At 40.7% G+C, this 27,089-nt stretch overlaps 1 protein-coding gene across 2 annotated transcripts in view; it reads right to left on the bottom strand.

The window, feature by feature from the left end:
• UBR1 (ubiquitin protein ligase E3 component n-recognin 1) overlaps positions 1 to 27,089 on the bottom strand; it is a 122,270-nt gene that overhangs the window by 23,946 nt on the left and 71,235 nt on the right. For both annotated transcript variants that reach the window (XM_061611261.1, XM_061611260.1), the window contains exons 23-40: positions 26,664 to 26,766; positions 24,486 to 24,534; positions 22,740 to 22,894; positions 21,552 to 21,651; positions 20,518 to 20,627; positions 16,975 to 17,064; positions 16,064 to 16,248; positions 13,411 to 13,613; positions 12,851 to 12,944; positions 12,108 to 12,257; positions 11,671 to 11,768; positions 10,766 to 10,859; positions 10,188 to 10,336; positions 5,438 to 5,493; positions 3,557 to 3,653; positions 3,215 to 3,282; positions 2,453 to 2,603; positions 757 to 844 (exon numbers count right to left, since the gene is read on the bottom strand). In XM_061611261.1, coding sequence (XP_061467245.1) covers positions 757 to 844; positions 2,453 to 2,603; positions 3,215 to 3,282; positions 3,557 to 3,653; positions 5,438 to 5,493; positions 10,188 to 10,336; positions 10,766 to 10,859; positions 11,671 to 11,768; positions 12,108 to 12,257; positions 12,851 to 12,944; positions 13,411 to 13,613; positions 16,064 to 16,248; positions 16,975 to 17,064; positions 20,518 to 20,627; positions 21,552 to 21,651; positions 22,740 to 22,894; positions 24,486 to 24,534; positions 26,664 to 26,766 — 2,040 coding nt within the window. The remainder of the gene's footprint in view (positions 1 to 756; positions 845 to 2,452; positions 2,604 to 3,214; positions 3,283 to 3,556; positions 3,654 to 5,437; positions 5,494 to 10,187; positions 10,337 to 10,765; positions 10,860 to 11,670; positions 11,769 to 12,107; positions 12,258 to 12,850; positions 12,945 to 13,410; positions 13,614 to 16,063; positions 16,249 to 16,974; positions 17,065 to 20,517; positions 20,628 to 21,551; positions 21,652 to 22,739; positions 22,895 to 24,485; positions 24,535 to 26,663; positions 26,767 to 27,089) is intronic.

The following is a 27,089-nucleotide window of genomic DNA, read 5'->3' as shown; positions in this document are numbered from 1 at the left end:
TTGGTGGTCAAATCGAACAGATTTAAAACACGGTACAGGTTATGCCTAGAAGCTCGAAGGTAGTTAAAAAAAGGAAAGGTAAAAACTGTTACAGGAACTTTGTGCATCATATTACAGCTTTGCCAGATCCTTATGTGATGATAAAGCTTTCTCCCTTCTTTCCTGGGGAATGTAAAACATCAACGGTATTATTTATTTATTAGATTTATATCCCACCCTTTCTCCCAGCAGGAGCCCAGGGTGACAATACAGTAAGGCAGCAATGTCAGCCTTTAAGCAAAATTCCAAGATCATATCAGAGCAATACGTGTATTGGGCCAATGAAAACGTTACAAAGTGTGTGCAAACTTTTGAGTTCTCTTCAGAACTCTTCATCAGGCTAGATGATAAACAAAGGTAGGTTTGGAGAGGGTGGGGGAAGCAAGGAAAAAGCTTGGCTGCTGGTTAAGGTATTCCTTCTTCCAGGAGGCTTAGGTGCAACTTGAAACCTGCATAGCACCTAACAGAGGCTCATTGGAATACCTGCTACCTCCTCCTATATTCGGTTTTGAGACTTTGACCAGATGCAGGCTCCATGGTTTGATCACCAGCTACATTCTTCCTCCCCTCCCCAGCTTTATTTACCATCTACCCTACTGAAGAGTTCTAGAGAACTTGGAAGCTATTTTGTGATATTTTGTTTGTCCTAATAAAGATATTGAAATCACTACTATACACTCCTTATTCATCAAGACATGTTGCAGAAAAGCTACTTACCCACTTGTGTACCGGCAAACTTCTTTACAGAAAGAATCAGCTGCTCGTGCTTCCTCACTATAGTTCTGTACCTGAGCAGACACACCCTCTGTGCAAAAATTAGTTAAAACAAAAATAAATATTCTGGGGTGTTTTTTTCAGGTTAAAACATCTTACTTAGTAGCACTGACACATTTTCATGTACTTTTTCACTTTTATAAAGACCCACTCCTTTTCCATTAATAATTACTTATTTATATGGTGCCATCAGTACGCATGGAATAAACAACATGCCCCACTTATAAATCCAAGACAAACAAATTGACTATCATTTGCATCAGCTTCATTATGCCAGGCCAGTGGAAAACCCAGCCTTAAGCCCAAAAGACACCCATGCAAAACAAAAGGCAGAGAGGTCTTTGTAATCACTGCCTTAATAATATTGTTGAGGATGATGTCCTGATGCTGTTGACAAGAGTGAAACATACACTGGCAGAGGCATGGACATGTATTTATCTTGTTGAAACAACATGCTTACCACCTTCACATTCAGCCTGGGATAATTAACACACAAAAATAGGTAGACTAAATAGCTTACATACTGGCTCTTTTCAGGCACTTTATTATTCCACTACTTTAACAAAGATATTGAGTTAACAGAGGCCAAACAGATGACACTCTTTTTAATACAGGAAGCTATCTAGCTTCCTATAGCCTCTTATACAAGAAATACGGAACCAAAGTGGCGGCATAGTAGAGGTATAAGACCAGACATTCAAAATCCCCATGGCAAAACGTAAGACTATAAACAAGAGAAAAAAGTTTCTTATAAAAAGTTAAGAACTTAAAAAGCACCCTCACTACCATACACATGTGCAATGATAGAAAGGAACCTAATGCTGTACTCTGTTCTCTTACTACAGGCACATAACTTGTCAGCATGATGTCCACCAACATGGGAGCTGTCAGTGTATTGTTGACACACTTGTACTGACGTTCCATCCAATGAACACAGTAATCATTCTGTTTCTAACTGGATACATTTAAGTGTAAACTAACAGCCAATGACCTGGTTCACACATCCTTTCCAAGCACAGTTAAACTATGGTTTAAAGGAAATGTGCAGTGTGCTAGTGCACAGAGCAAATTCTGTGGCAGCTTCACTTCTCCACCAGTCTTGCTGTGCAGCCAGAAGCTGGTGTGGATATGAAGGAAATATGTATGCTCAACTGTGGCTAGACTTTTAAGTTGGGGGGAGGCAAGGAACCATTTTAAGTCCCCTTGCGAATCTTGGGCAAGAGTAGGGGATCTTTACTGTCAGTAGATACTCTCTGTAACACACCACCACCACCACCACCACCACTTAGGCCCCTGGAATATCAGTGAGTGAACACCCCACTTTACAAATACATGGAACTATTTCTGACCAGGGCTGTGGAGTCGGTACACCAAACCTTCGACTCCGACTCCTCTATCTTTCTACTCTCCAACTCCGACTCCTCTATTTTTCTACTGTCCGACTCCGACTCCACCCAAAATTGCTTCTTGTCAATCAAAATTTATTTGGAAGTCGCAGTCGGTACATTGCTACCGACTCTGACTCCGACTCCACAGCCCTGTTTCTGACAACTGGGAAGCATAAAACTCTCCTGCCAAAACACCTAAAAGTACTTTACTGTGTTCTCTAGAAAAATCTAAACACAAAAGACATCATTACCTGTAGTTGTAGTGAGGATAATTTGTGTTATGTGTGCCATAGTGATCAGGTGGAAGAGGTAGAGATTATTACAGGCAGAGCTAATAGATGAAGGTTGTAAGTCTACAGTATCCTCCCAATACAAAGATGGAAATGATAACACAGCACTGACCTACAGAGGAAATAAGACACTCATAATCTTGGCATTCATAAGAAATTAAATAAGTAGTTCTACAACCACTTTAACATACTGAAAATATGCTTCAAATATATAGGTTCAAGTGTGGGAACCTCTGGCTAGTGGGCCCAATTCAACCCGGCAAGAGTCCTAATTTGGCCTGTGAGGCAACTGTCATCAACCCATGACCACCTGCCCAACACCCAACATTATCTGACCGGCACCAAAAGCCAGCCCCTTTGAGTTTCATCAGCTGCTTGCCAGAGCGCATGCTTTCAAAGGAGCTCACTGCAGCCTTTGACTGCTTGCAGTCACAGTTTCGATTCAAACCATATCTGCAAAATGCATTTTTGCACTGCAGATAGCTTCAGAGGAAAAAAGTCTGTTTGTAGGAGCAGTTTTTCTGTGACAAACTCTAGGCTTAAAGAGGAAATGCAAGTCAACCCCAAAATAAACCAAAAGCATTCTCAATATAATTCTCACAATGGACTACCAACAGGAACTCCTGCAGACATGACTCCAGACTGTACAAGCTACGGGACTAATATCTGCACACAATCTCAAAACTTGAGCAACAGTGTTAAAAGAAGTCAACACACACTTACCAAAACATGAAAGAGATCTACATCTAGAAGGGATGGTGTGTCTTCCACTTTTAACCTGGGCAGAAGAACTACAAGAGCAAAACATTATATATTTTATGGACATTCTGATTATGTTTTCAATAAAGCTACAGTAGATTGAGAAGGAAGGGTTTGCATAGAAATAAGACCCCCCCCTTTTGTTAACTCTTGTTTCTTCAGGCTCCCTAGACAAAATACAAACCCCCCCACAACCCTCCATAAAACTTGGTGCCTCTTACCTGAATGATGTAACTGTGTCAGGAAAGGAACCTTTTCAAGAAGATTTTACTTATTTCCAAAACTTATGATAAAAAAAAAAGTTACCTCCTAGGAGACGTACAAGGTGTTGCTGGATCAGGCTTTGTGGAAATGTAGACCTCTGAGCAACGGCAAACTGTAGCAAAGCTTTAAGACCACTGTGCTAGTGGGCAAGGTGATATAGGAGAAAGGTTTAATTAAAAGAGGATTGTGCTTTTCCATGTTTTTTCTTCAAAGAAATTTGCCTTCTAGTGGCTGGAGATATATAGCACCCAGAATCTGGGCTGCTTACAGATAGCAAGTAAGGAAAAAGGTAACTAAAGGGGATGGCATTTGGGTTGCTAACTCCTGCTTAACTTCAAGTTTACAAATGAAACAAATGTTAGCTGAAAAATTATATATATGCCACAATATGAAGAACTATTTAAGAATGTTCAGTATTTATGTATACTTGATGGAATGTTCAGATCCTCTCCCTGCCCAACAGAAAAGGAATCCCTAACCCAGGTTTCAAAATTGTCTTGTTTAATTGGGTGGTGATGGCAATTGTCAATTGAAAGTCCAAAGCCTAGTTGAGCACATGAAATATATGTGGCGCTATCCAACTTTGTGCCAACAGACATGACAGGACATCCTGTTCCTCTTCTCCTTCCCTGCAGCCCCATGCACAGACTCAAAATCAGTTCCAGAGGGTTGGGGTAGCATTCGAGCAGAAGGGGAAGTCTCATTGCACAACTCAAAGTCAATTGCACGTGCAGGATGATACTGCCGGACATCACTCATAGGCTCCACAGCATTGGATCCTCTGTATTTTTCAATTTTTTTGGTACTTTTTATTTGGAGAATATAAAACAAACTCATTAAAAACACAAGAGTACTACTATGCATCACTCTCACATTTGAAAGTGTTTTATGAATAGGTAATAACTAGCTTCCTGAATGACATGTAATAAAAAGTGCAATGTTTGAGATGCTGAATGGTTCACCTACTGCAGCACACTGGGAACTTACGTCACAGGTTGTATCTGACTAAACATATTCACAGTATACCCACTGAAATAAATGGATGTGACTAACTTAAGTCAAATGACTTCAAAGGTCTACTCTGAGCATGACTTAGGCTGCAATCCAACACATGCTAACCTGGGAGTAAGTCCCATTTAACCCAATGGAGCTTGCTTTTGAGTAGGCATGTACATGTTCAGTTAATGGTTTCTGAATGGCCATGACTGAAACGGAAATGGACTGCCTTCAAGTCGATCCGGACTTATAGCTACATTATGAATAGGGTTTTCATGGTAAGCGGTATTCAGAGGGGGGTTACCATTGCCTCCCTTTGAGGCTAGTCCTCCCCAGCTGGCTAAGGCCTGCTCAGCTTGCCACAGCTGCACAAGCCAGCCCCTTCCTTGTCCGCAACTGCCAGCTGGGGGCCAACTGGGCTCCTTGGGGCTATGCAGCTTGCCCATGGCTGCACAGGTGGCAGGGCATGTAACCCCTGAGCCACTCACTGTGGGGGTGATCTTTAGCTGGCCCTTGACACCTAGGAGACATGAGCGGGGATTTGAACTCACAGACTCTGGACTCCCAGCCAGGCTCTCCTCCCCACTGTGCTATACCAGCTTAGAGATGTATAAAACATAATAGAGAAATCCCTTGCTGTTTGACCTCAGGACTTAGCTGTGTTAACTGCAGAGTAGCTTCCAGAGTGTCATAACTCATACAATTGTCTCCAGGTTTGTTGTGTGATGTATATTTGTTATTGCCATTTTCCCAAGAATAATGAAAACTTTGCAAAACATGTATATAATGTAACATGGGAGATAGCTGTTAAAAGACTCGAAAAGGGGGAGGAGATCCTCTAAGGGAACTGATAATATAGTTGGTAATACATTTGGTATTGCTATGGCAATTATCTCATAGTAATATTACATTTCTGAACATTCATACCTGTCTATTTTGCAGAGAACCAAATAAAGGCTTGCCCTCATCTCCTAGAAGATTCTCTTAAAAAGAAACAAAGTTTGTAGTGAGTCATGTAATCTACAAGCAGTCAAAATGTTTTGCATTTCAGTTTTCAAATAAGTTAATGAAAGTGCTCATGTTGGTTTTGAATCTATATTTATGCATTCATTCATAGCATAGGGACGCCTTATAAATTTATGTAATTTACTTTTATCTTATTGGATGTTATGCAATTCAGTTGGTATCCAAAGCCTAATTCTCACTGGGATAGTAGACATATATGTGGCATGTTCCCACTTCAGACTACAGGAGAGGGTTCACATGGTTGAATGCTCCTCCATACAACACTAGCAGGTCATGAGGAAGGCTGGGCTAGAATCTATCTGATAAGCCCTCCTGTAGTCTGAATTTGTACATGCCAGGCACAGATTCGCTATCTCAGCAAGAGCTAGGCCCATGCATCACTAATATTTTCATAAAATGTATTCAGGAAATATCTGTTATTCTATTAATCTTCAGTCTATGAAGACTGAACCAGCACATTACTGTGTGAAAGCTAGTATAGCACAGGACCTAACTGTGAGCTGGGAACTTGGTTCAAATTTCACCTTGACTGTAAACATACTAGATGGTCTTAGGCAAATAATTTTATCTCAACATCTGGAATTTAGAGATAATGTTGGCCTACATAACAGGGCTGAGAAGAATGTATGGAAAGAGACCATCGGTCTTACTGTGAAGCAATACTTCTACATGCATGTAAAGATGATCTCAGGTAGGACTTGAGCTGCCCCTAGTGGTTGAAGCAAGACTTCCCATTCTTTTTTCTTTTTTGAAACTTCTGGGTGTCATATGGACTTTATTTCCAGTTTTTAATGATAAACCCACATAGAAGAAAGAGAGCAAACACGGAACGGCAACAAAAAGGATGACAGACAAAAAAGAGGACCCTCTCTGCAACAATTGAAAAAGGTTTGTAAGTGACCAAACAACTACTAGGGAGCCAAACAACAATTAGGGAGAGGCCCTGAGGTTATCTTTACATGCACACAGAAGTACTGTTTCATGGTAACACCAATGCTGTTTTCCCCAAGCATGTAAGATGACCTCAGGTGGAACATACTGAAGCTAACCCATGTAGAGGTTGGGAAGTATGCTGCATACTGGCCTGGAAGAATGTGTTGTAAAACCCTTCTCCTGAAGGCTGCCTCAGCAAGGCATAACCATTAACTCTGCAATACCTAATAAATGTATTAGGACTAGCCAAGTTGCTGCCCAACAGACTTTGGCAGCTTTTTCTTGAAAATCTCTCCTTCACAAAGTAGCTGTTGCCCTGGTAGAATGGACCAATATCTTAGCTGGTGGAGGTAAATATAAGTTGACTTTAGGGAGAAATGGTGTGTTTGTTTTAGCACCACTCTGTTTTTGTGAAAAATGCACAAATGTTTGACCACCAACAGGGCATTTAATTCTGAGATTCTTTGAACTTATGTGATGACTACTAAGAACAGAACTTTTAAGAACAGTAATCATACAGAGATAGATTTTAACACCTTGAAGGAGGGTTTCTGAAATGCAGTGAGAACTTTGTGTAAATCCCATGTTGGGAATCTATGCTGCATTGGAAGGAAGACAAAGTAGCCCCAATGAGAAATTGTTCGAGGAATAGTAGACATCCAAGAGATTTGCCTTTGAGAGGACCAAAGATAAGGAAGATGCCTGCTGCTCAATGTATTTGGCTTGAGGCCCATAGACAGACCATCCTGCAGGAAGGGCAAGACTTCTGACTTACCTGCCTTTCTTGGGGCAATTGACTTCTTTGTACACCATAGCACAAATGCTTTCCATGTACTTTGATAAAGACAGTTAGTGGAAGGATGTCTGGAGGACTTCACGGTTTCCTCTACTGAGCATGGAAATCCTGCCTTGAGGAGACATTTCTGTTCCATTTCCAAGGTCTAATAGTGCTGGACCCAGGTTATGGAGTAGGTCCTCCTGAAGAGGAAGTGGCCAGTGAGGAGACATCACCAAATTGGCAGGGTCTCCGGGGCCAGACACCACTACTGCCCACTTCTCCTGAATCTTCTTCAGAACTTGGAACAGGAGAGAAATTGGTGGAAAGGCATGCAGGATCCCTGGAGGCTAAGAAGAATTGAGAGCATCTACTGCTTCTGCTGTTGGTGCTGAATATCGGGAGAAGAACCTGTTGATCCAACAACTGAGTGGGGATGCAAAGAGGTCTCCTTGAACTTTGCAAAAAAGAGCTGTGATCTGCTTAAAGACAACTGGATGAAGTTTCCACTATCTGTGTTCGAGTTGCTTTCTGTTCAACCAGTCAGCCTGTGTGTTGTCATCTCCCTTTAGATGTTCTGCTGCCAAGGAGTTCAGATGTTCCTCTGGAGCAAGATAGTTTCCTTCTGAAGTGCCAGGGATCTTGTCCTGTCCTGAAAATTTAAATGAGCTTTGGTGGTTATGATGCCTGTTCTTATTAATACTGACCAAAGAAATCTCATCAATGTGAAGTGCTGGGCTGTTAACTTTGCTGCACACAGCTCCAGGAGGTTGACTTGATATGGTCTGAGGAATATATGGCATGGCAAGCATCTGTTCTTTAGTCAAAACTACCAAAAGCACCTCCTTTAAGTGTTGTAGCATGTTTGAAGAAATTGAGGCTGATTTGACGAAGCATGTTCCTGCTGGGAATTAAGCACAGGAACAACAAGCAAGGAGTGGACTGTTGGGGCAGCAGAGGGTAAATGCGCAGTTTGAACACCAGGAGAGTCTTCTACATGCCTAAATTCCTCCAAAGAGGACTGCACAGAAAAAATAGATACCAGACCTGTAATGAATTGGCCTCCCTCCTCCTCTGACAACTCCTCTTCAGCCCTCAAGCTTCTGCGTGTCAAGTGCTGGCTCTTATCCAAGGCCTTCCTAAACTTCCCAGACTCCTTCTCGTAAGGAATCTGCCTCAGTAGAAAGGAGAAAGACACACCATTGTTGCTGATTCCTCAGTCCCCCAGGTTGGCAGTAGAGAAGTGTCTCAGGTAGGTCCACAAATATTTATGAAAGAGCCCTAGGCAGCTGTGCCTCCAAGCTGGCTAGCTGCCAAAGCACCTTTGTCCTGAGAGTCAGAGGTGTTGGTCCAATCCATCATTGCTGACAAATTCTGTGGCACAGGGGCTGGTGCTGCACCTTGTATGCTTGCAGCCAGAACTGGAACTGTGCAGATCTTTCTTGTATATGTGGCTTTTCTTTATTATTTTTTCCATCACTGCAAAGGTGCTTGGTCCAGAGAGGATGGACAGTTCTGGGGCTTTATGGCTTAAAGACTGGAAGCAGGTGCAGGGGGACAAGATGGAGGGCACACCAATGGTGAAGAGGGAGGATTCTTCGGAGACAGAGGCAACGAGAAGAGGAATCACACAAAGGGCTCCTTCCACCCCTCTTTTTTTGAAGAAAGATGGGGAAAGGAGGACAGGATCTAAGTGGAGTAATAGGGATGGTGGAGAAGTGGCTGAGGTAAAAAATTTAAACTAGCACCCAAAGAAGAAAAAAGGGGTTATGAACTGGGTCATAATAAGGCACAAAATACACACACACACACACAAAGAGACAAATAAACAAATAGGCCTTAGTCAGAGAAGTAATCAGGGAGAGCACTGAACAACTACTTAGGGTGAAGGCAAGACAGAACTGGAGGTAAGGTCCACATGACACCCAGAAGCTTCAAGAATAAGAAAAAAGAACAGCAAGTCTTGCCTTCAACCACTAGGGGGGAGCTCAAGTACCACCTGAGGTCATCTTACATGCACTGGAGAAGCACTTTGAATACTTATATGTGCTATATAAACACTAAAGTGTTACTGTGACAAATTAAGCCCCACTATACTCAGTAAGACTTACTTCTATGTTAGCACTATCATCTGCTCATCACAGGGGTTGGTCTGTTATGTCTATTTAGCAATTTTACACATATTAATACTATCTCTGGCTCTCCCCATCACTTTTCTTCATGACTAATTGCTTAAAAAGCCCAATTAAATCTACGGCAACAAACTGGTGCCCACCCTTTGAATGATATCATCTAATTTTTACATTATCACTATTTCAAAGAACACACACGTATCAGTATTTTTGCTTTGAAGTCTGAGCAGAGTTTTCACACCAATTATTATAGAGCCAAAAAAAAATACAGATACTGTGCCATTTTGCAGTCCATGGGAATTGAGCATACTGACATATTCTCAACTAAAATAGATTTTGGAAGTGACTTATGAACTAGCTAAATACCCATAGTATTAGCTGAACAAGTACAAGAAGCAGATACTGGAGACAATTACTTCCTAAAATTAAAACGAAGCATTTCACCAGGGCTCTCCTATCTTTTGGAGCCTAGGGGCATCTCATTTTAAAATAAGCAAACACTGGGAGGGCAGGGGGCCTTATCAGGCACCAATGGGGTTTCTGAGGGTGTCCTGGTCTGCAAAGGTACCATGCTGGGGACCTCAGCATTTAAATATTCATTTTAAATGGGATAGCTTGATAATGGGGACTGTTAAGATTCTGATTTTTGTCCAGTATCTGTACACTTTATCTAGTATTTTGCCCTGTACTCTTATTTTAGAAATTATATTTTAGTAGCTTTCTTGAATTTCCAAGTTTAAAGCTCTAGCTATTTTCATATATAATATTAAAAAAAGCTGAAATCCAAATTGTGAAATAAATTCTTGCTTACCTAAACACTGGACAGTAAATGCACATGTGCTCCAAGTCATCATAGGAATGCGTGGATCAGTTTCATTGGGTGTCACTTTTAATCCAATTCTGTAAACTGCAGTGGCAAAGAGAACCACCATCTCCTTGATACTATTAGAATACCTGACTCTGTAGAGGGAGACAGGAGAATGTCAGACTGTGAATCAGTGATGATATAGTTCAAGGAATTGAGTATGAGAAAATTTACAATTGTATTTATTTGTACTTCACAATTGTCACTGAATTAGCATGGTAAAAGGAAATCCTTTTTCAGCCAGATGCTTTTGTTCATTATTATACATTACTCTTTGGTCTCTGCATGCTTAAGGTAAAAACCAGAAACTTTCACATTATATCCTAAGGATGATTATGGTCAATAATTAGACAAAACTCTGGTAGAGTTTTGCTTGATAATCAGAGATAGTAATCATCACAGGCCACTTAGATTCAAAATTGATACTTTTTATTAAAAACTATTTCACCAAGCAGAAGACAATGCCCATTGTATATCTTCCAGATTTATCTAAAGAAATTGGAAATGTGACTCTTAAAACTTACAAAGGATCAACTCCAAAGCTAAGAATGGAATGGAATTCAGATGAAGCATCTTCCATTTTTCTGTCAAGTACAGATGGCACAATCTGTTTTGCTTCTTTTTTTAAAAAAAGAAATAAATCCATGTCAGACTACTGTAGTTCAACCAAACGATATAAAATTATTCATTTTACAGTAAAATTTCTTAGATCATGCAATGAGAAAAAATTAGCCTTAATAATTCCTATAAAACAACCTCTTCTGGGAAATTAGATGGCAAGTGCAGTGTGCAGCTGCCTGGATCAATATGCAACCAAATTAATCTTTGAATATCAATCTTCAGCCTAAGTCTGGGAGCTTCATTTGCAGAATAGTCAAAAAGCCATTCTAATGCATACCCAATAAAGTAAAAGATAAAAAGGTGTGGCTGAGGGAACCAACCTAATGTAAGTGAAATGGATCCTACATCTCAAATGACTACATGAGAAGCATATAACTAAAGAAAAATACAATTTAAAAATGAGGTAGAAAATCTGCAGTAGACTTCAGCACCATGAACCAACACACACACACACACACACACACACACAGAGAGAGAGAGAGAGAGAGAGAGAGAGAGAGAGAGAGAGAGAGAGAGAGAGAGAGAGAGAGAGAGAGAGAGAGAGAGAGAATCATAAACCCTTCGATATTCATGGGAGGGTTGGGGACTAACTTCTTTTGTAACGCTTCATACTCGGCTAGAGAGGCCTAGTTAACACTTTGAGAAGCCTGACTTTAGAAGTTATTTCAATTATCTATAATTACGGTAGACAACAGAATTGTAATGCTGCTCAAGATTATAACCAATATGAAAATAATGCCTATGTGTTTAAAGATTCAGCAACCTGAATCGTTTTAAGGATGTAACATTATGAATAAAATATACAGACCTTCATTGTTTTTCTTGTTGTAACCAGATATCCTGGCCATAATAATCTCTATCCATTTTGTCAAAGACAGAAGTTGTGCCACCACCTCTGCATCCTCACTGAAAATACAAAAGGGTAATTGTTTTCACAAGCATAATCAAAAATATAATCCCTGGAGTCCAGGTCTGAGATGTTCATGCCTTGTATAATAGACACTTTGAACAGCTATTTAGTTATTTAGTTGATATTTGAATAGCTACATTTTATCAAATTTGTTTCAGCCATCCAAAATTGATATTTTTGTACAGGTTGAATAAGATCATACAATAGGTATTGTTTCATAATAATTACTGGTATAAAGCAGTCATACACGAATAAAACAAACATTTTCCCCATATACGCCACAAGAATATTGCTGTCAGACTAAAATAAAAAGAGAATTAAATGTTGCAGCATACCTGTTCATCTTGTGTGTTTGCAAAGGAATAATGGGTATCACAGTATTGCATAGAGATTTGCAAAGTGGGCAGAGATACTCTCCATTCTCCAAGTCAAAAACCTGTTCAACGTGATGACGTTGGCGAGTTAGATGAATGGCTTCAAAGTATCTGCAATATTCAAATGGACAACCAAAAGGAATGTTTCTGACATTAACATGGAAAAACAGAGCAGTTGTACCTGTTTTTTGCATCAAAAAACTTTGTCATTGTGCACTTTTCTTACTGTTATAATTTTATGTTTGAACATAGGAGAAACAGAGGGACAACTCTGCACCAGTCATATAAAACATTGTGCCTCATTAATGAGCTACAGGATATTGTGGGCGATGACAAGAAGTGCAGTGCAGTGGGAGAACTCAGGATGCAGTGCAGACCATGGCTAGTTCAATCCCAGTAGGCAGTGCAGGAAGCAGAATTCCAAGAGCTCCAGATTAATATGGTAAATGGCAGCCTTCTCCAACCTGGTGCCTTCCAGATATTTTGGACCACAACCCATCAGCCCCAGGCAGCACAGCCAATATTATTGCTTTTATTTGCCTTTTGATTTTTGATTATACACTCATCCTAGTCTGCTTTCATTTCTTTTGCTGAGATACTTGAAGCTGCTTGGCCATTAATATGCTTAAGCACCTTGGAAGCGATCATTGAAACCCTATAGCTAAAACAAATAAATATAAAGTTTACAAAATATATCTGCTTACTTCTGCCAGCAGGCAGCATGCATCACATGACCACAACTTCCTGTATGAGTTCCACATGACAAATCAGGATCCATGAAAAGAGGATCTATTTTATCTATTGAAGAAAAAATGATATGAAGGATGATTACAACATTTAGTCAAATGAAAACATGTTTTGCAAAGTCTGTTCTAGCAAAAGCATACATTTACTTCTACTAAAGAGGCATCTTTTACATCTTGTACACCTTACACTCATGGGAAAAATACTTCTTGATCTTCTTTATTATTTAATATCAATTAAGAATTTCACCATCAAATGAGATTTGTGCACGATTTATCAGCTTTGCTCTTGCATTTGATATTACTAGGGTTTGAGATTTTTTTCTAATTAGAAGGCACCAACAGGATGATTTCTCAGCTACATGGCACTCCACTGAGATGACTTTTAAAATCATACACAAGTGTTTTATAACATGACTTTTAGTTTTGTAATTTGATCTAATAGACAGAGCCTCAAAATGAGATCTAAAACAATATTAATGCTTATGCAAGCAGCTAGCTTGGAGAGAGGATATACATACCCCCAGAAAGTTCAAGCATTTTCCCCCTATGCTGGGTTAAGGCAGTGGATCTCTGAACACAGGCAGATAAAACCATGGCAGCACACTCTAGCCTCACTTCCTGTTCTTCCTGACATAGGATACATGTCAACACTTCTTTTTCTGAAACAGATGGCCCTCTCTTGGGTCCCAAGGCAATTCTGGTATAATCTATAATTGGCGGGCTGTTATAAAGACACAACAAGATTCAAACTAGCAGATTCCAGTCAACAGACATTCTCACGCAAACAACCAAAAATATTTGCAATTTCTATTTCAATAAAATCAAATCAAAAATATACGAGAGTGGCTGTATAATATAGCCAGTGTGGATTTTTCACATTCCACAATGCTAAATTGAAAATACCCCCATGCCATTCTGATGCTTCCCATAAGCTCATTTCAAAACAAAACCTCACAAAACTTATAGTCCTGAACTCAGAAACACGTGCTTAACAACCCTCTCAATTTTCATGGTGATAAACAAAACACTAAGAAAGAATCAAGAGTTCAAAATCTAAAGGGGGGGGCAGAACCCTTTTGGACTTTTTTCTCTCAGGGTTCTCATAATCTGTTGAAATTCATTAAAAATCAGCCATGTTCACAGAGTACCTGTAATCTTGTTACTTACCTTGCCCCATACCCTGACCCTCATCTTCTGCAGTTTAAAATTTTAAAAAGTGCCTGGCTGATTTTTAATTAATTTAATACATTTTGCATTGAACTGAATGATAATGTTGGGCATGCTCAGTAAGAACCAACTGTCAGTGTTCTAAAAGCCAGACTCACAGCTGCTGGGCTTGCCTAATCAGGGGGCCATGCCCACACCATACTGAGATTTCATGTGACACAGTCATGGCTTCCCTCAGAGAATCCTGGGAAGTGTAGTTTGTGAAGGGGACTGAGAGGGGGCTCCTATTCCCCTGACAGAGCTCTTCCCGCCAGATTGGTTTAACAGTCAGCTGCTCTGATTGAAGCTCTGTGAGAGGAACAGGCCATCTCCTAGCAACTCTCAGCACCCTTCACTTACTACACTTCCCAGGATTCTTGGAGAGAAGCCATGACTGTCCAAAGTGAAATAAAGGTGGATGTGGCCAGGGACAGTTTTGTGAGGGAAACCCTGAAAGGTGGGGAAAACCCTGAAAAGTAATGATACTGTTCACAATGTTTTCCTTTTGAAAAGGAAAGGGGTTTCCCCTCTGCCCAGTGCCCACCCACCCAATCTCCTCCCCTCCCCCTCCCCCTCCTCTTCCTGCCCCTCCCCCAGGTCAGTGTTGGACTACGCCCTGGGAGACCAGGTTTCGAATCCCCACACAGCCATGAAGCTCATTGGCTGACCTTGGGCCATTCACTGCCTCTTAGCCTCGGAGGAAGGCAATGGTAAAACCACCTCTGAATACCGTTGACCATGAAAACCTAATCATATCATAGGGTCACCATAAGTTGGGGTCGACCTGAAGGCAGTCCATTTCCAAACATGATTGCACAGAAATAAATCCCGTTGAACTCAAAAACTATGCAACTGATCAAACCCACCCTCCCTTCTCCTTCCTCCTATCCCCTCCCTCTTGCTCCTTCCCTCCTCTCCCCCTCCCCCTCTAATCCCCTCATTCCCCCTCCCCTCCCCCTCCTCCTCCCCATGGCCAGTTTTACCTATCTTAAGCATGATTGCACAGGAGTAAATACCAATAAGCATGCATAAATAACCATGCAAATGATCAAACCTGCCCTCCCCTGCCCCTTCCCCTCCAATCCCCTCCCTCTCCCCGCTCCCCTCCCTTTCTCCTTCCCTGTCCTCTCCCCTTCCCCTGCTCCTCCCCCATGGTCAATTTTACCAATCCCAATCATGATTACATAGGAGTAAATCCCATTGAACTCAATAAGCATGCAAATGATCAGACCTGGCTTTCCCCTTCTTCCCCTTTCCTCTCCCTTCCTCCTCCCCTCCCATCTTCCTCCTTCCCTGCCCACTCCAGCCATCCCTCCCTCCCTCCCCCCCAGTCAGTTTTACCTATCCTAAGCATGATTGCACGGGAGTAAATTCCACTGAACTCAATAAACATGCAAATGATCAAACCTGTCAATCTCCTCCCCTCCCCCTCCTGCATGCTCCCATCCCCCTCCTCCCCTCAGCCCTCCTTCCCCATTCCCTGTGGTCAGTTTCACCTATTCTAAGCATGATTACAGGGGAGTAAATCCCACTGAATAAGCATGCAAATGATCAATCCATTCTCAGCAAGTTTGCACAGGATCCCATTTCTTAACTCCCGGATTAAAAAGCAGAGAAATTCACTAATAGGAGAAAAACCTTACGGTTTAAGAATGTACCTATAGCCCATATGTTGGCACGTTACCAATTCTTCCAAGCTACACAGGAAGTGGACTGGACTGTGAAAGACCACCCAAACTCTTTGCATTTTGACAAATTTGTAGGGAAGTCCAATATCGCAGAGAGGAGGTCAGGTCTCCTGCTCCCCTGGTGCATTCACTATAGCTGCCCAATTTCCCTGCTTTTTAAAGTTTGATAGAAATATCTGTGGGCTATAGGTACATTCTTAAACCACAAGGTTTTTTGCCTATTAGTGATTATTGCCAAAGCTATTCTAAAATTTATTACTAATTATTCTTTTCCTACCTCTCTTCTTCCATAACATCTCTTCCCTGTGTTTCTTGCATATTTTCATATAAGAGCTTGTGACTTTCAATGAAATTCTTTTGCAAAGCAGACATCTGGGCCATGATCTTCTGGCGATGACGTCTGGCTGCGTCTGCCTTCCTCTTCCTCTCAGCCTTTTCCTTGTCCTTTTGAGTTCTTTGTATCTTATTTATCAGCAAAAAAAACCCAAGCAGACTATTTATTAATGAAAAAAATAGCTGAAATAAATCAAGTAACAATGGAGAAGGGTTGCATAACAGAATATGTTGTGGAGACTCTGTAGGCTTAATTGAAATAATATTGTGACACTGTTCCACCTCCAAGTCCCAAGCCTCCCACAGCTAACCAAGGAGCACTAGCTTCAGCTTTTGGCACCTTTCCAGTAGCAGTGCAAAGCATACTCATTGTAGTTATAGGTCTGCTTTCCTCTAAATAAAGCTCCCACAATATGTTTGGGGAGTGAAGCAGACTATGACTACCCTGTTCCCAACAGATAATCAGCATTCTGAAAATGCTTCATCAATGCAATGGTGTGTAGTGCTCATAATACATTTTAGGCTGCAACAGCACAGATACCATAATGCTGCATTTTCAGCTTAAAACCACAGTCCATGTGTCCACCCTGCCATGGAAGGGAATAAGCACAAGTAGTTCTCAGGGGCCAGAGAGCCTACAACTTCATGTACTACAGAGATGTGGCTAGGGCATTACAGAGGGTTCTCCCAGCAAGGTGTATGGGTAGTGGGAGCTTCTCCGTTCCAAGTGGATTCCCACTTGTAAAACATGCAATTTTATTAATCATATAAGGATACTTATTGTTACATTTAAATATTTTGACCTGTGAGTCCAGAGCCTAGAATTGTATTATTTATTTCCTATTTTGGGGATACCTCATTGGTGTTTGCAGATTCTGGCCCAGGTGCAGCAGCTATTGTGGGAAAACAAGACTTCTCTCTCAGACGTTTTATTGTGTCAAACATCTGGAACAGAGATTTAATAGTGAAAATATTAACAGACTGATATTAATATGTGATATTTCCAAGTTGTATGATGGTTTGCCCTGTGAAAAACATATGTGGGCCCAGACATACTGAATTAGTAGCAGCACCAATATTCAATACAATCAACACCACTTTTCACCACCTTTACATTTACAATAGAATACCTTGATTTCCTTTTCTCTATTCAGTCTCTGCAAAGACCACTGGTAGTAATGTTTTGTATACAGTAGGGACCCACTCATACAGCAGGTTAGGTTCCGGACCCCCGCCGGAAAGTGAAAACCGCCGAAAAGCGGATCAGCTGTAGTGCGGGGGTCTGGAACCTAACCCGCTGATCGCACCAGAGGAGGAGAAGATCAGATCTTCCCCTCCTCAGGCGCGATCAGCTCCAGCAGGAGTCTGATCGCGCCAGAAGAGGAGAAGATCGGCTGTAGCGAGCTGCAGCTGATCTTTCCCTCCTCGGGCGCGATCAGCTGGAGTGCGCGAGTCTGAACACCCCCAAGGAGGATAAGATCAGATGTAGCATGCTACAGCTGATCTTCCCCTCCTCGGACACGATCAGCTTAAGTGGGAGTCTCATTGCGCCAGAAGAGATTGGCTGTAGCGAGCTGCAGCTGATCTTTCCCTCCTCGGGCGCGATCAGCTGGAGTGTAGGGAGCTCCAGCCCCCCCTCCAGCTGATCACCTCGCTGGCGCCATATTAACAGAATGCCGAAAAGCAGGGCGCCACTGTATATGGAGCCTCTCAATGTACAGAAAAGCATATGTTAATCACATAAGATGCCTATGACAATTATGTACTTTTTATGTATAGGCTATTAAAATGGATTCTGTGGTATTAAAAAGTATACAGATTTATATAATAAAAATCTGTAAGCAGTTTACATAAAAACAGTAAAAACATTCAATAAATTTTCCTGAAAACTAAATAAAAACAAGACACAGTGGTATATCACAAATAAAACTGAGCAGTGTACAAAACAAAACAAAAAAAATTAAGAGTCAAGAGTCCAGGGTAAATATTTAAGTTTTTAAAGAGACATTTAAAGGTCATTGCTGTCACCACCTCATGAATTACTTGCAGGAGGGAATTCCAGAGGGTAGGTGCTGTCACCAAGAAGGCCAACTTCTGTGTTGTCCCCAAGTGACAATCTCTGGTCATGGAACAACCAGCAGGTCTCTTTAAAAGATCTTAAAGACTGGCTTGGCCTTTATCAGGAGAGGCAGTCTACCAGGTGTCCTGTTCCTAAGTTATTTAGGGCTTCCTATTTCAACAACAAAACATTCATAGTAGTCAGTGGTTGAGCCAAAGCATGAAACTAGTCATCCTAAACCTTTTGCTGAATTTACTGGGGATCATGTTTTGTCACAGAGTCCTTTACACTAGGAATAGCCAGTTCATTTCATACAGCCTATCAAAAAGCCAACAAATAGCAACATTTCATAACTGTTACATATCTCATTTGAAGTAGAAGGGAGACACTGCTCTTAAACAAATTGTTCTCAAATCTTTGCGATCCCCCCCTCATCTTTGAGATCCCCCTACCAATCATTTCCAGCACATGACCACACAGTTATCAATTCTCTGCATGTTTTCTACAACATTATTTATCCCCATTAGGGCTCTTAGCCTGAGCATCTGTTTACAAGGCTGGGAAGAGTGGACATGAGCAGTGGGGTGGCCACACATGGGAAATAGGAACCTGCATTAAAAGGCCTGGTCAGTTTGAAAAGGGCAGGATGCTTGAATATGAAAGCCGACCCCACCTTGATCGTTCAGGGATGCTTTCTTTCCAACAGGTCACACACACAGACCCTGATGTGTTGAGTCTTTAGCTCTGATACATGGTCACTTGTGTGAGGCCAAGAAAGAATTTTTGGTGCACTCTCTGAGTGGCTCCGTATGGTGTGGTTTTTTTGCATTCCCCAGGGCTTTGGATCAGGGTGAAATATGAATAATTTGATTGGCTGTAATCTGTTCTAATACTTTCTTCATCACAACGTTTGGAGGTGGGCCAGTGATGGAGGAGGAGCTGGGTAGATCCAAACTGAGCAGTGGCATCATTAGTATCAGATATGATGGAAGTCAGGATAGCTACCTGAACTGCCATCAGCTAAAGTTAGGCAGAGGGGATATGAACCTGATGGCTTGGCACAGGTAGCGGCTGGTGTTTCATTCCAAGGAGCTTGCTATGTTCTATTTGAGAGCTCAGTAGTGAGCTGACTTCTGGGAGCCATTGGAAGGAGAGGCAAGTGAAGTCCCAGGAGAGTTGAGATGTTAGGGGCTTTCCTCCATCACTGGCCACTGACTCAGGAGTTGTTATTTTCCATGTTGCAGAACTGATTATTGTACTAATAAAGTTGCAATCTATTTTAATCCAAACACAAACAGTTTGGCAATCAACCGGTTATCATAACACATTGATGGTCTTTTTTTTTAATTAACAAGAGAAGAGGGACACAGGCAAAGACCACCACAGAACATACTCCAGCTGAACTTCCCCCGCCCCCTCAATTATATCCACCCATCTCTCCCACTTTGTCACTTTGTTTCTAAGCAAAAAGCCCTAAACATTTTAAGTCTTTAATTATGGGGAGGGTGCTCCCTTGATAATTTTGGTTACCCTTGTCTGTATCTTTTTCAGTTTGATAACAAAGGGGGACCAAGTGTAGTTGCATCATAAACATTGGCCATTTTATTTACAGTCCCTTTCCTAATAATCCGTAGCATGGAATTTGTCTTTATATCACCACTGTACACTGAGTGAACATCATGAGCTCAAGAATCTTTTTTTTTGTATTTAATATTTTATTGATTTTCTAAATAAAATTCACATTATGAAATAACAACAGCTTTTGTCATTCTTTCTGAGTGTTCAGTGCATACATTATGATTGTTTGAGATCACAGGTGAATTATAAAATTGTTATATTCAAAATAACTAACTACAAACTTCCGAACAGTCCTCTCTCCCCCCAACCAGGTGGTGCCACTTAGGAAATAATAAGAAAGAAAAGAGAAAAGGGGGGGAGGAAGGAAAGGAGGGAAGAAGAAAGGGGGCAGTGGGTGAATAGAGAAGCAAGCAGGTAAACAACGATGGGAGAAGCACAGGGATCTTTATCCTGGATAGTCATAGCTAGTTCAGACTATTCGTTTATATATGAAGATAGGAATTTTAAAATCACTGATTAGCCTTTTACAGCTTAAGGCAACTTGGCAAGTTTTGGGGAAGCTTACATAGCTTTAGTTTCTAAAGATTATGGATATGAAATAAATGGTTTCTTTTCAAAGACAGTAACAAAATATATCTGTATAGGTTATTATCCTTTAAAGAGATTACTTTATGCATAATCAGTATTCTGAGGAATAACTTCATCATGTTCTTTAAAAAATTTAAATTGGCTTTAAACATTTGGGTTTTTTGCTTGTTTACCTGTAGTACCCAGTTGATCATGTCTTTTTGTGATTCCAGCAATTGAATTCCTTTCAGTTTTTCCAAAATCATTAGTATGTTCATTGCATTCAAAGCAGAGCTTCCCATTCCTTTGTAAACAGATACAGAATTTTTTTAAACACATACACTTACTCTCATAAGAGATTAGCATTTCCCCTTGTACTAATCATTACTATGACTTGAAGTACTACACATGACAAGTTTTGTTGTAATAAACCTGCTTTACGTCACAGCTGACCTGTAACTTCTATGTCAATGATCACTCTTCAGTTCTTTACAAAATTATATAAATGATTTTCCCTCTTGAAAAATCCAAGCTCCAAGCAGAAGGAAGCAAGTCAAGCCTCTCCCATGTTAACGACTCAGGGCTTGCTGGTGGGGGGACAATGACGACAATGAAAGCTGCTTTCCTTCTTTCTTTTCCAAAAAGGAAAACAACTGGTCTCTGTTTACTAACATGAAAACTAATGAGCCTCAGCTACAAAGGAGGAGCAGGCAAAGCTGCTTTCCTTTATCAAGATTTTCTTTCAAAAATACTTATTTCATTTATTCATATTTTCTTTCAAAGTATCAATATTAAATATTAATATCAATATTTTGGGGAGGGAAAAATTGGACTGCTAAAAGCAATGGATGGTGCACAAAGAACAAAGTCAAATCAATACAGCTTCTAGGATGATGGAATGTTTTTGAAGCACTACTGGCCAACGGATACCATCGCTAATCTGCAGACAAATTAAGATAACTAAACAACTCACAAGAACTGCACAACTCACAAGGAACAAGATTCACAGACTCTAAAAAACAAGTCTGAGCCACAGAGGTAAAGCAGAGAGTTTCTCTCCAACCACTTTGGGTGTAGGCAGAAATAAAACTAGAGCTTTTAAAGAAAAGAAGTCTTAAGCTAACAGCGATTTCTGCCTTCAAGCACTAGGAGGAGGTCACGTCCCACCTGATTACACCTTACATGCTCAAGAGAATTAATATTATCTTTTTAAAGAGGGCACACTTACTTGATGCTTTGTGATAGAAGTCAAAGGTCACTTCTTCCTCTGGAACCTTCTCTAATTGCTGCTTCTCTTCAAGTAACCCCAAAGCAAGAAGGTGAAGAACCTAGAGAAAGGTTGACAAGCATCAAACATGGGCTGCTTATAATGAAGTCCTCTCTAGTTAGCAAAGGACTGGGAACTTTTTTTTTATCCCAATGACCATATTCCCTTCTAGGCAACCTTCCAGGGGCCACATGTCAGTGGTGGGCAGGGCCAAAAGCAAAAATGTTAATTTACTCACATCTCACTCTATCCTCCATCCAATTTATGATCCCCAGCTATATTACTTTAAAAAGTGGGTTTGATTTTGGATTTATTTTATGACATCTGAGAGGTGTGTAATGCCATCTATGTAGTATCCTTATGCTATTTGCTTTAATTTTTGCTGATACAGACTTTAATGTGCATTTCTCCCAAAGTTTGTGCCATTCAGCTGGTTCAATTGTACAGTTCAAATCTGATTCCCATAGTGATTTTAAGGAGTCCAGATAGCCCATCATTACATCACAGAGAATTGTACAGATATGTGATAATAATTTTTTGGAGGTGTATGTAGTGTTTAAAAGCAGCTATTCTATTGGTTTGTGGTCTGATGGCCTGAGACCGCACTACAGGATTAGATGCATTACCTGGTGAATTGTCAGCCAGTCTATATGTAAGGTTCCTAGTTTTTTTGGCGGCGGCGGGGTTGAGAAGGGAAGGAAGATGAGAGTTAAACATGGCTACCCCAGCAAATTGGCAGCCCTCCGCAGCTGCATTTCAGTAAAATAAAAAACACTGTGAGGTGCAGTCATGGATCTCCTTCATGTGTAATTTGGTCCAGATGTATATGCACATGTGAATGTTCTACTCTTTAGATAACATTAGAGTAAATACCATAAAAACTGTATAAAACTCTGACACACATTTACTAACTTTACAGTTATCAGATACCCCAATTTACTAGTCTGTTATGCATTGGAAATCTAAATGCTAGGACAAATACTAGGGATCTCAGGCCTGCATGTTCACCACTTTATGCCACTGATTGCTCTCCTGGAAATTATTTGATGAGCAAAGTAAAAATAACTGAAATAAATGGAAAAATCTTCAAAGTAAAAGCATTTCAAAGGCATCCCACATCCCAAAGCAAGACACAGTTGACAAGCATACCATCTGGATCATAGCTTCTGTCCACAAGTGGCTTTCCAGTTCTAGCACTCTTTGTAACACAGTTCTGAGAATATGCATCATGATATCAGAGTTCAGAACTTTCACCACATTTCTGAAAGCTGCACTGAATTCAGGAGGTGGAGGAGGTGGCAGAGCTAAAACAAAAGTAGACAAACACTGGTGCGTTACTAACTTCCTGACTGTCTTATGATACAACGAAAGCAAGAAATACAGTAGGGCCCCACTCATATGGCGGGTTACGTTCCAGACCCCTGCCTAAAAGTGAAACCCACCGAAAAGCGGAACTCATTCAATAGAATGGTGCCCAACACCCGGAAAACGCCGTAAAAGTGGAACAACCACCGTACGAGTGGGGCCTTACTCTACTTGAAAGCCGCAGTATTAGCGGGCCGCCGAAAAGCGGCCTGCCGAAAAGCGGGCCCCTACTGTATAGATGTTCACATTTGGCTGTGAGCCATGAAGTGATATATAAGCAGGTGTAAAGTGGATATTAATTTAATGCATTGTATGAAAACAAGTTCAGCTGGATACACTTCCTCCTATACAGTGTTGTGGCAGAACTCCAGACTAACTGGAGCAGATATGTGAACATATGATGCTGCCGTATACAGAAGTTCAGTATCATCTATCTCTTCAATGATTCAGACAGAATTATTTCCCTGCTTTACTACTCAGAGAGCTTTTAAGTGGGGATGCTGGGGACTGAACCTGGAACCTTATATATACAAACATGTGCTCTAGCACTCCGAAACATAATTGCTCACTGGTAAGCATTACATCTCAAATATGCCAATTACAGAGTAACAGCATCTTCCAGAGCATACTGATATTATTTAATAACAGCACTTAAATCCTTTATTATTTAAAATGCTTATGGTAAATCATGGGCCACTTCAGCATAACCTTAGAGCAAGTATGGGGAACCTTTGGCCCTCCAAATGTTGCTGAGCTAACAACTCCCATAAACCTCAGCAAACATGGCCAATGGCCAGGCATAATGATAGTTGTAGTTCAACAATATCTGAAGGTCCAAAGGTTCCCCACATCTGCCTTAGAGTAAGTGCTTGGCATTCCTGGAAACTATTAGGTTATTATTTTACTTCTACACTTTATCACTACACTTCGGCTTCTCTAGCAAGATACTAACCTCTAAATAATTTCAAAGCAAAACACAATTGTTGCAAAGAGAAACTACAGGGGCCAAGTAATAAGTTGAAGCTGAAGCATAAAACAGTGCAACAAGATAATCTAAAAAGGCTCCAATCCATGTTTGTAGCAGTCTCCGCAGTTCCTACAGAATAATGGACAAGGGTGTAGGAAGGCTCCCCACCTCCTGCATGCTGGAGCTGACAGAGAACGTCTATATACAACCTCAAAGCCTAGGGGACACTTCCAATATAGCAGCAACTATGTCAACAACCAATCTGATGTTAAGAAGCAGTGTAAACTGTGGCAGAAATGGACAAATGACCACAACCTCTAAAGTGGATCTAATTAGTTTCTGCATCAACCAAGTAGCACACAAAAGTGGCATTTAGGGTCATCTCAACTGAGGGTCACTATATCTTGTACATCTGCAAATACACGACTTGGCATATTTACATTTTTAGATCATTATGAGGGATGACAATAACCATATCTGTTGTTTTATGAAATGTACTGCATTGCAGATATCTAAGCATTAATGTCCCTGCAGTTATTGTGTTCCTTGTCCCAACTTTTTACCTTCATCTCTGTTTTCTTGCACTCTTCTTTTCTTTTCCATATGTTCAGCCTGCAAGAAGAGTCAATTAATTGCTCTCAAAATACCAAATGCATGAAAGGCTTTTGACTGAATGCACACGACACAAAATGTAGGTGTAAAAAAGATGAGAATCTACCAAAAGTACTTAACAATCAAGTAATAGGAACTTGCTCACATCACTAGGAAATGCTACAGAAGGGAGAAAAACATGAACAAAAACATACACACACACACACACACCTGTAGCATTAGGAAAATACACATTTGTTAAAGGTGCACTGGGAAGAATAAAGAAAATTGCTCCCCTCTCCTTTTTGTATCTGTCTATGAGCATACACTAAATATTTATGTTTGCTCCCACTTTGAAGGTAACAAAATTAGTGAAATAGTGCACAGGTGAAAAAACAAATTCTGGATGTCATGGCTTACTCTTACCTATGGGATGCCAACAGGATCCCATAAAGATGCTTGGCTCTCAGCTATAAAGAAAAAAGGTTTCTGAGCAGCACTGTTTCAAATGTTGGTACATATCTACCTTTTACTTGGGGAAAATGTTATACTGCTGTGGAATAAGTCACACATTAGGACCTCTGTATATCAAAGAGAACAAAGAGTGCAACAAGCTAGAAATCCCAATAAAGGCAGACTCCTCCACAGAACTATTGTGGGTAGCTAAACCAAGCCTCAAAAGAAATTTCAAAACTGGACACATGCCGCTGTGCACAAGGGTGATCTTGAGATGAAGAAGGATCAAGGAAGGATCCAAAGGAGGAAGTGCTGATGTAACAGGTGACTTCAATTACGCTCACACAGACTGAGTAAAATGTATGTTCCAGCCACAACAAAGAGGTAAAAGTTCTTGATACCCTAAAATGAATGTGCCCTAGAAATGGAATAAACCAAAAGGGAGGTGATCCTAGACTTAATCTTAAGTAGTGTTCAGGGCCTGGTGTGAGATGTAAGTGCTGTTTAACCAGCTAGGAACAGTGATCACAGCACAACCAAATTCAACATGTTACGGGTAAGGCTATCAGTGGCTATTAGTCATGATACCTATATACTACCTCCAGTATTCTAATGAGTTACTGAGGATCGTGAGTGGGAGAGTGGTAATGCTCTCATGTCCTGCCTATGGGCTTCCCATAAGCATCTGGTTGCCACTGTGAGAAACAGGAAGCTGGGCTTGATGGTCCTCTGGTCTGATCTAGCTGGGCTGTTATTATATTCTTATGCTTTCTGGGCTCTGGAGCAGCTCAGTGCCTGACCACATGTGTCACATAGACATCAGGAGTTGGAGAGAGCCAGAGAGGGAGGCTTCCTGTCTCACCTCTTAAATTTAGAACATTCATGTTTTAAAACTTTTTTTGTTTTTATGGTTAAATCTCTTTAGGATGTTCAACTGGAAGTGATTCATAAACGAAATGAAATATATAACTGAAGAAAAGGGGGATTACCTGCCCCCTGTAACAGGAATCTATTAAAGTCTCACCAAATCCCTTAAGGAAGGGTTGAGAAAGCCAATTAGAACTTATAGAAACATGAATGGAATCATGCACCCAAGCTGAATCATTGCCTTGCCTTTCTGCCTAGAAACAAATATATTAGTATTTTAATTGGAAATATGATGAGGACATAATTTCCACCTAATATTTCTCCAAGTTCTGACCGAATTTCCCTCCTTTTAGATGTAGGTGACAGTGAGATGCTAATTCTTCTAAGATCTGGCTGCTGTGTGGCCTATCTAAAAAAAATTATTCTTTTAAAATCGAAGCTAGTCACGGTAAGGTGACTAAATCACAGCTGCCATGATGAATACAGGTTGTTAAAAACAGGAGAGACCACAGAAATTCTCTATAAAAAGAAAGGATCTAGATTAGAAAAACACAGACAAAAGAAGTTTGGAAATCAAGATTGTGTTCAAACAGGTAATAAATGGTTCTTGCTATGTTTCAGCATCTAAGAAAAATGTCTATGGAAAACCTCTGCAGTTAACATCAGTAAGTATGTTTCCTGAGTGATAAAAAAATGTTTTTTTCCATGCTGAATTTAATTAACATTTCCCCTTCTCTCTGCGATGCCTAACAAGTATGCTTAGACTGTAATAGAATAGCATATCCATATCCTGCCTCTGTCTGTCACTGCATGTTTTATTTCCTTACCTTGCTGTGCTGTGTCTTGGTGTAATGATAAAAGAATACATTGTACTCCTTGAGGCATTCTTCCTTCAGTTCATAGACTCCATGACCTGATACACCTGGTTTTCTTTATATGAAGAGCAAACAAAGGATGCAATTATTGGCAGTAAATTATTAAAAGGAACACGCAAGCATTTGGTATGTGCAAGAACCTCCAGGTACCACTCTCAGCAGCTGATTAGCCACTGTGGGAAACAGGATGCTGGACTAGATGGACCATTAGCCTGATCCAGCAGGCTCTTCTTATGTTCTCATACAAAAAAATGTGCTGGATCAAACCAAAGGCCTATCTTGTCCAGCATCCTATTTCCCACAGTGGCTAACCCGATGCCTGAGACAAGCCAGTAAGCAAGGTATGTGGGCAATTGCCCATTCTTCTGTTGTTTCCCA

This window comes from Rhineura floridana, chromosome 2 (assembly GCF_030035675.1).
Source record: "Rhineura floridana isolate rRhiFlo1 chromosome 2, rRhiFlo1.hap2, whole genome shotgun sequence".
Lineage (NCBI taxonomy): Eukaryota > Metazoa > Chordata > Lepidosauria > Squamata > Rhineuridae > Rhineura > Rhineura floridana.
This window is presented reverse-complemented; position numbering and strand designations above follow the sequence as displayed.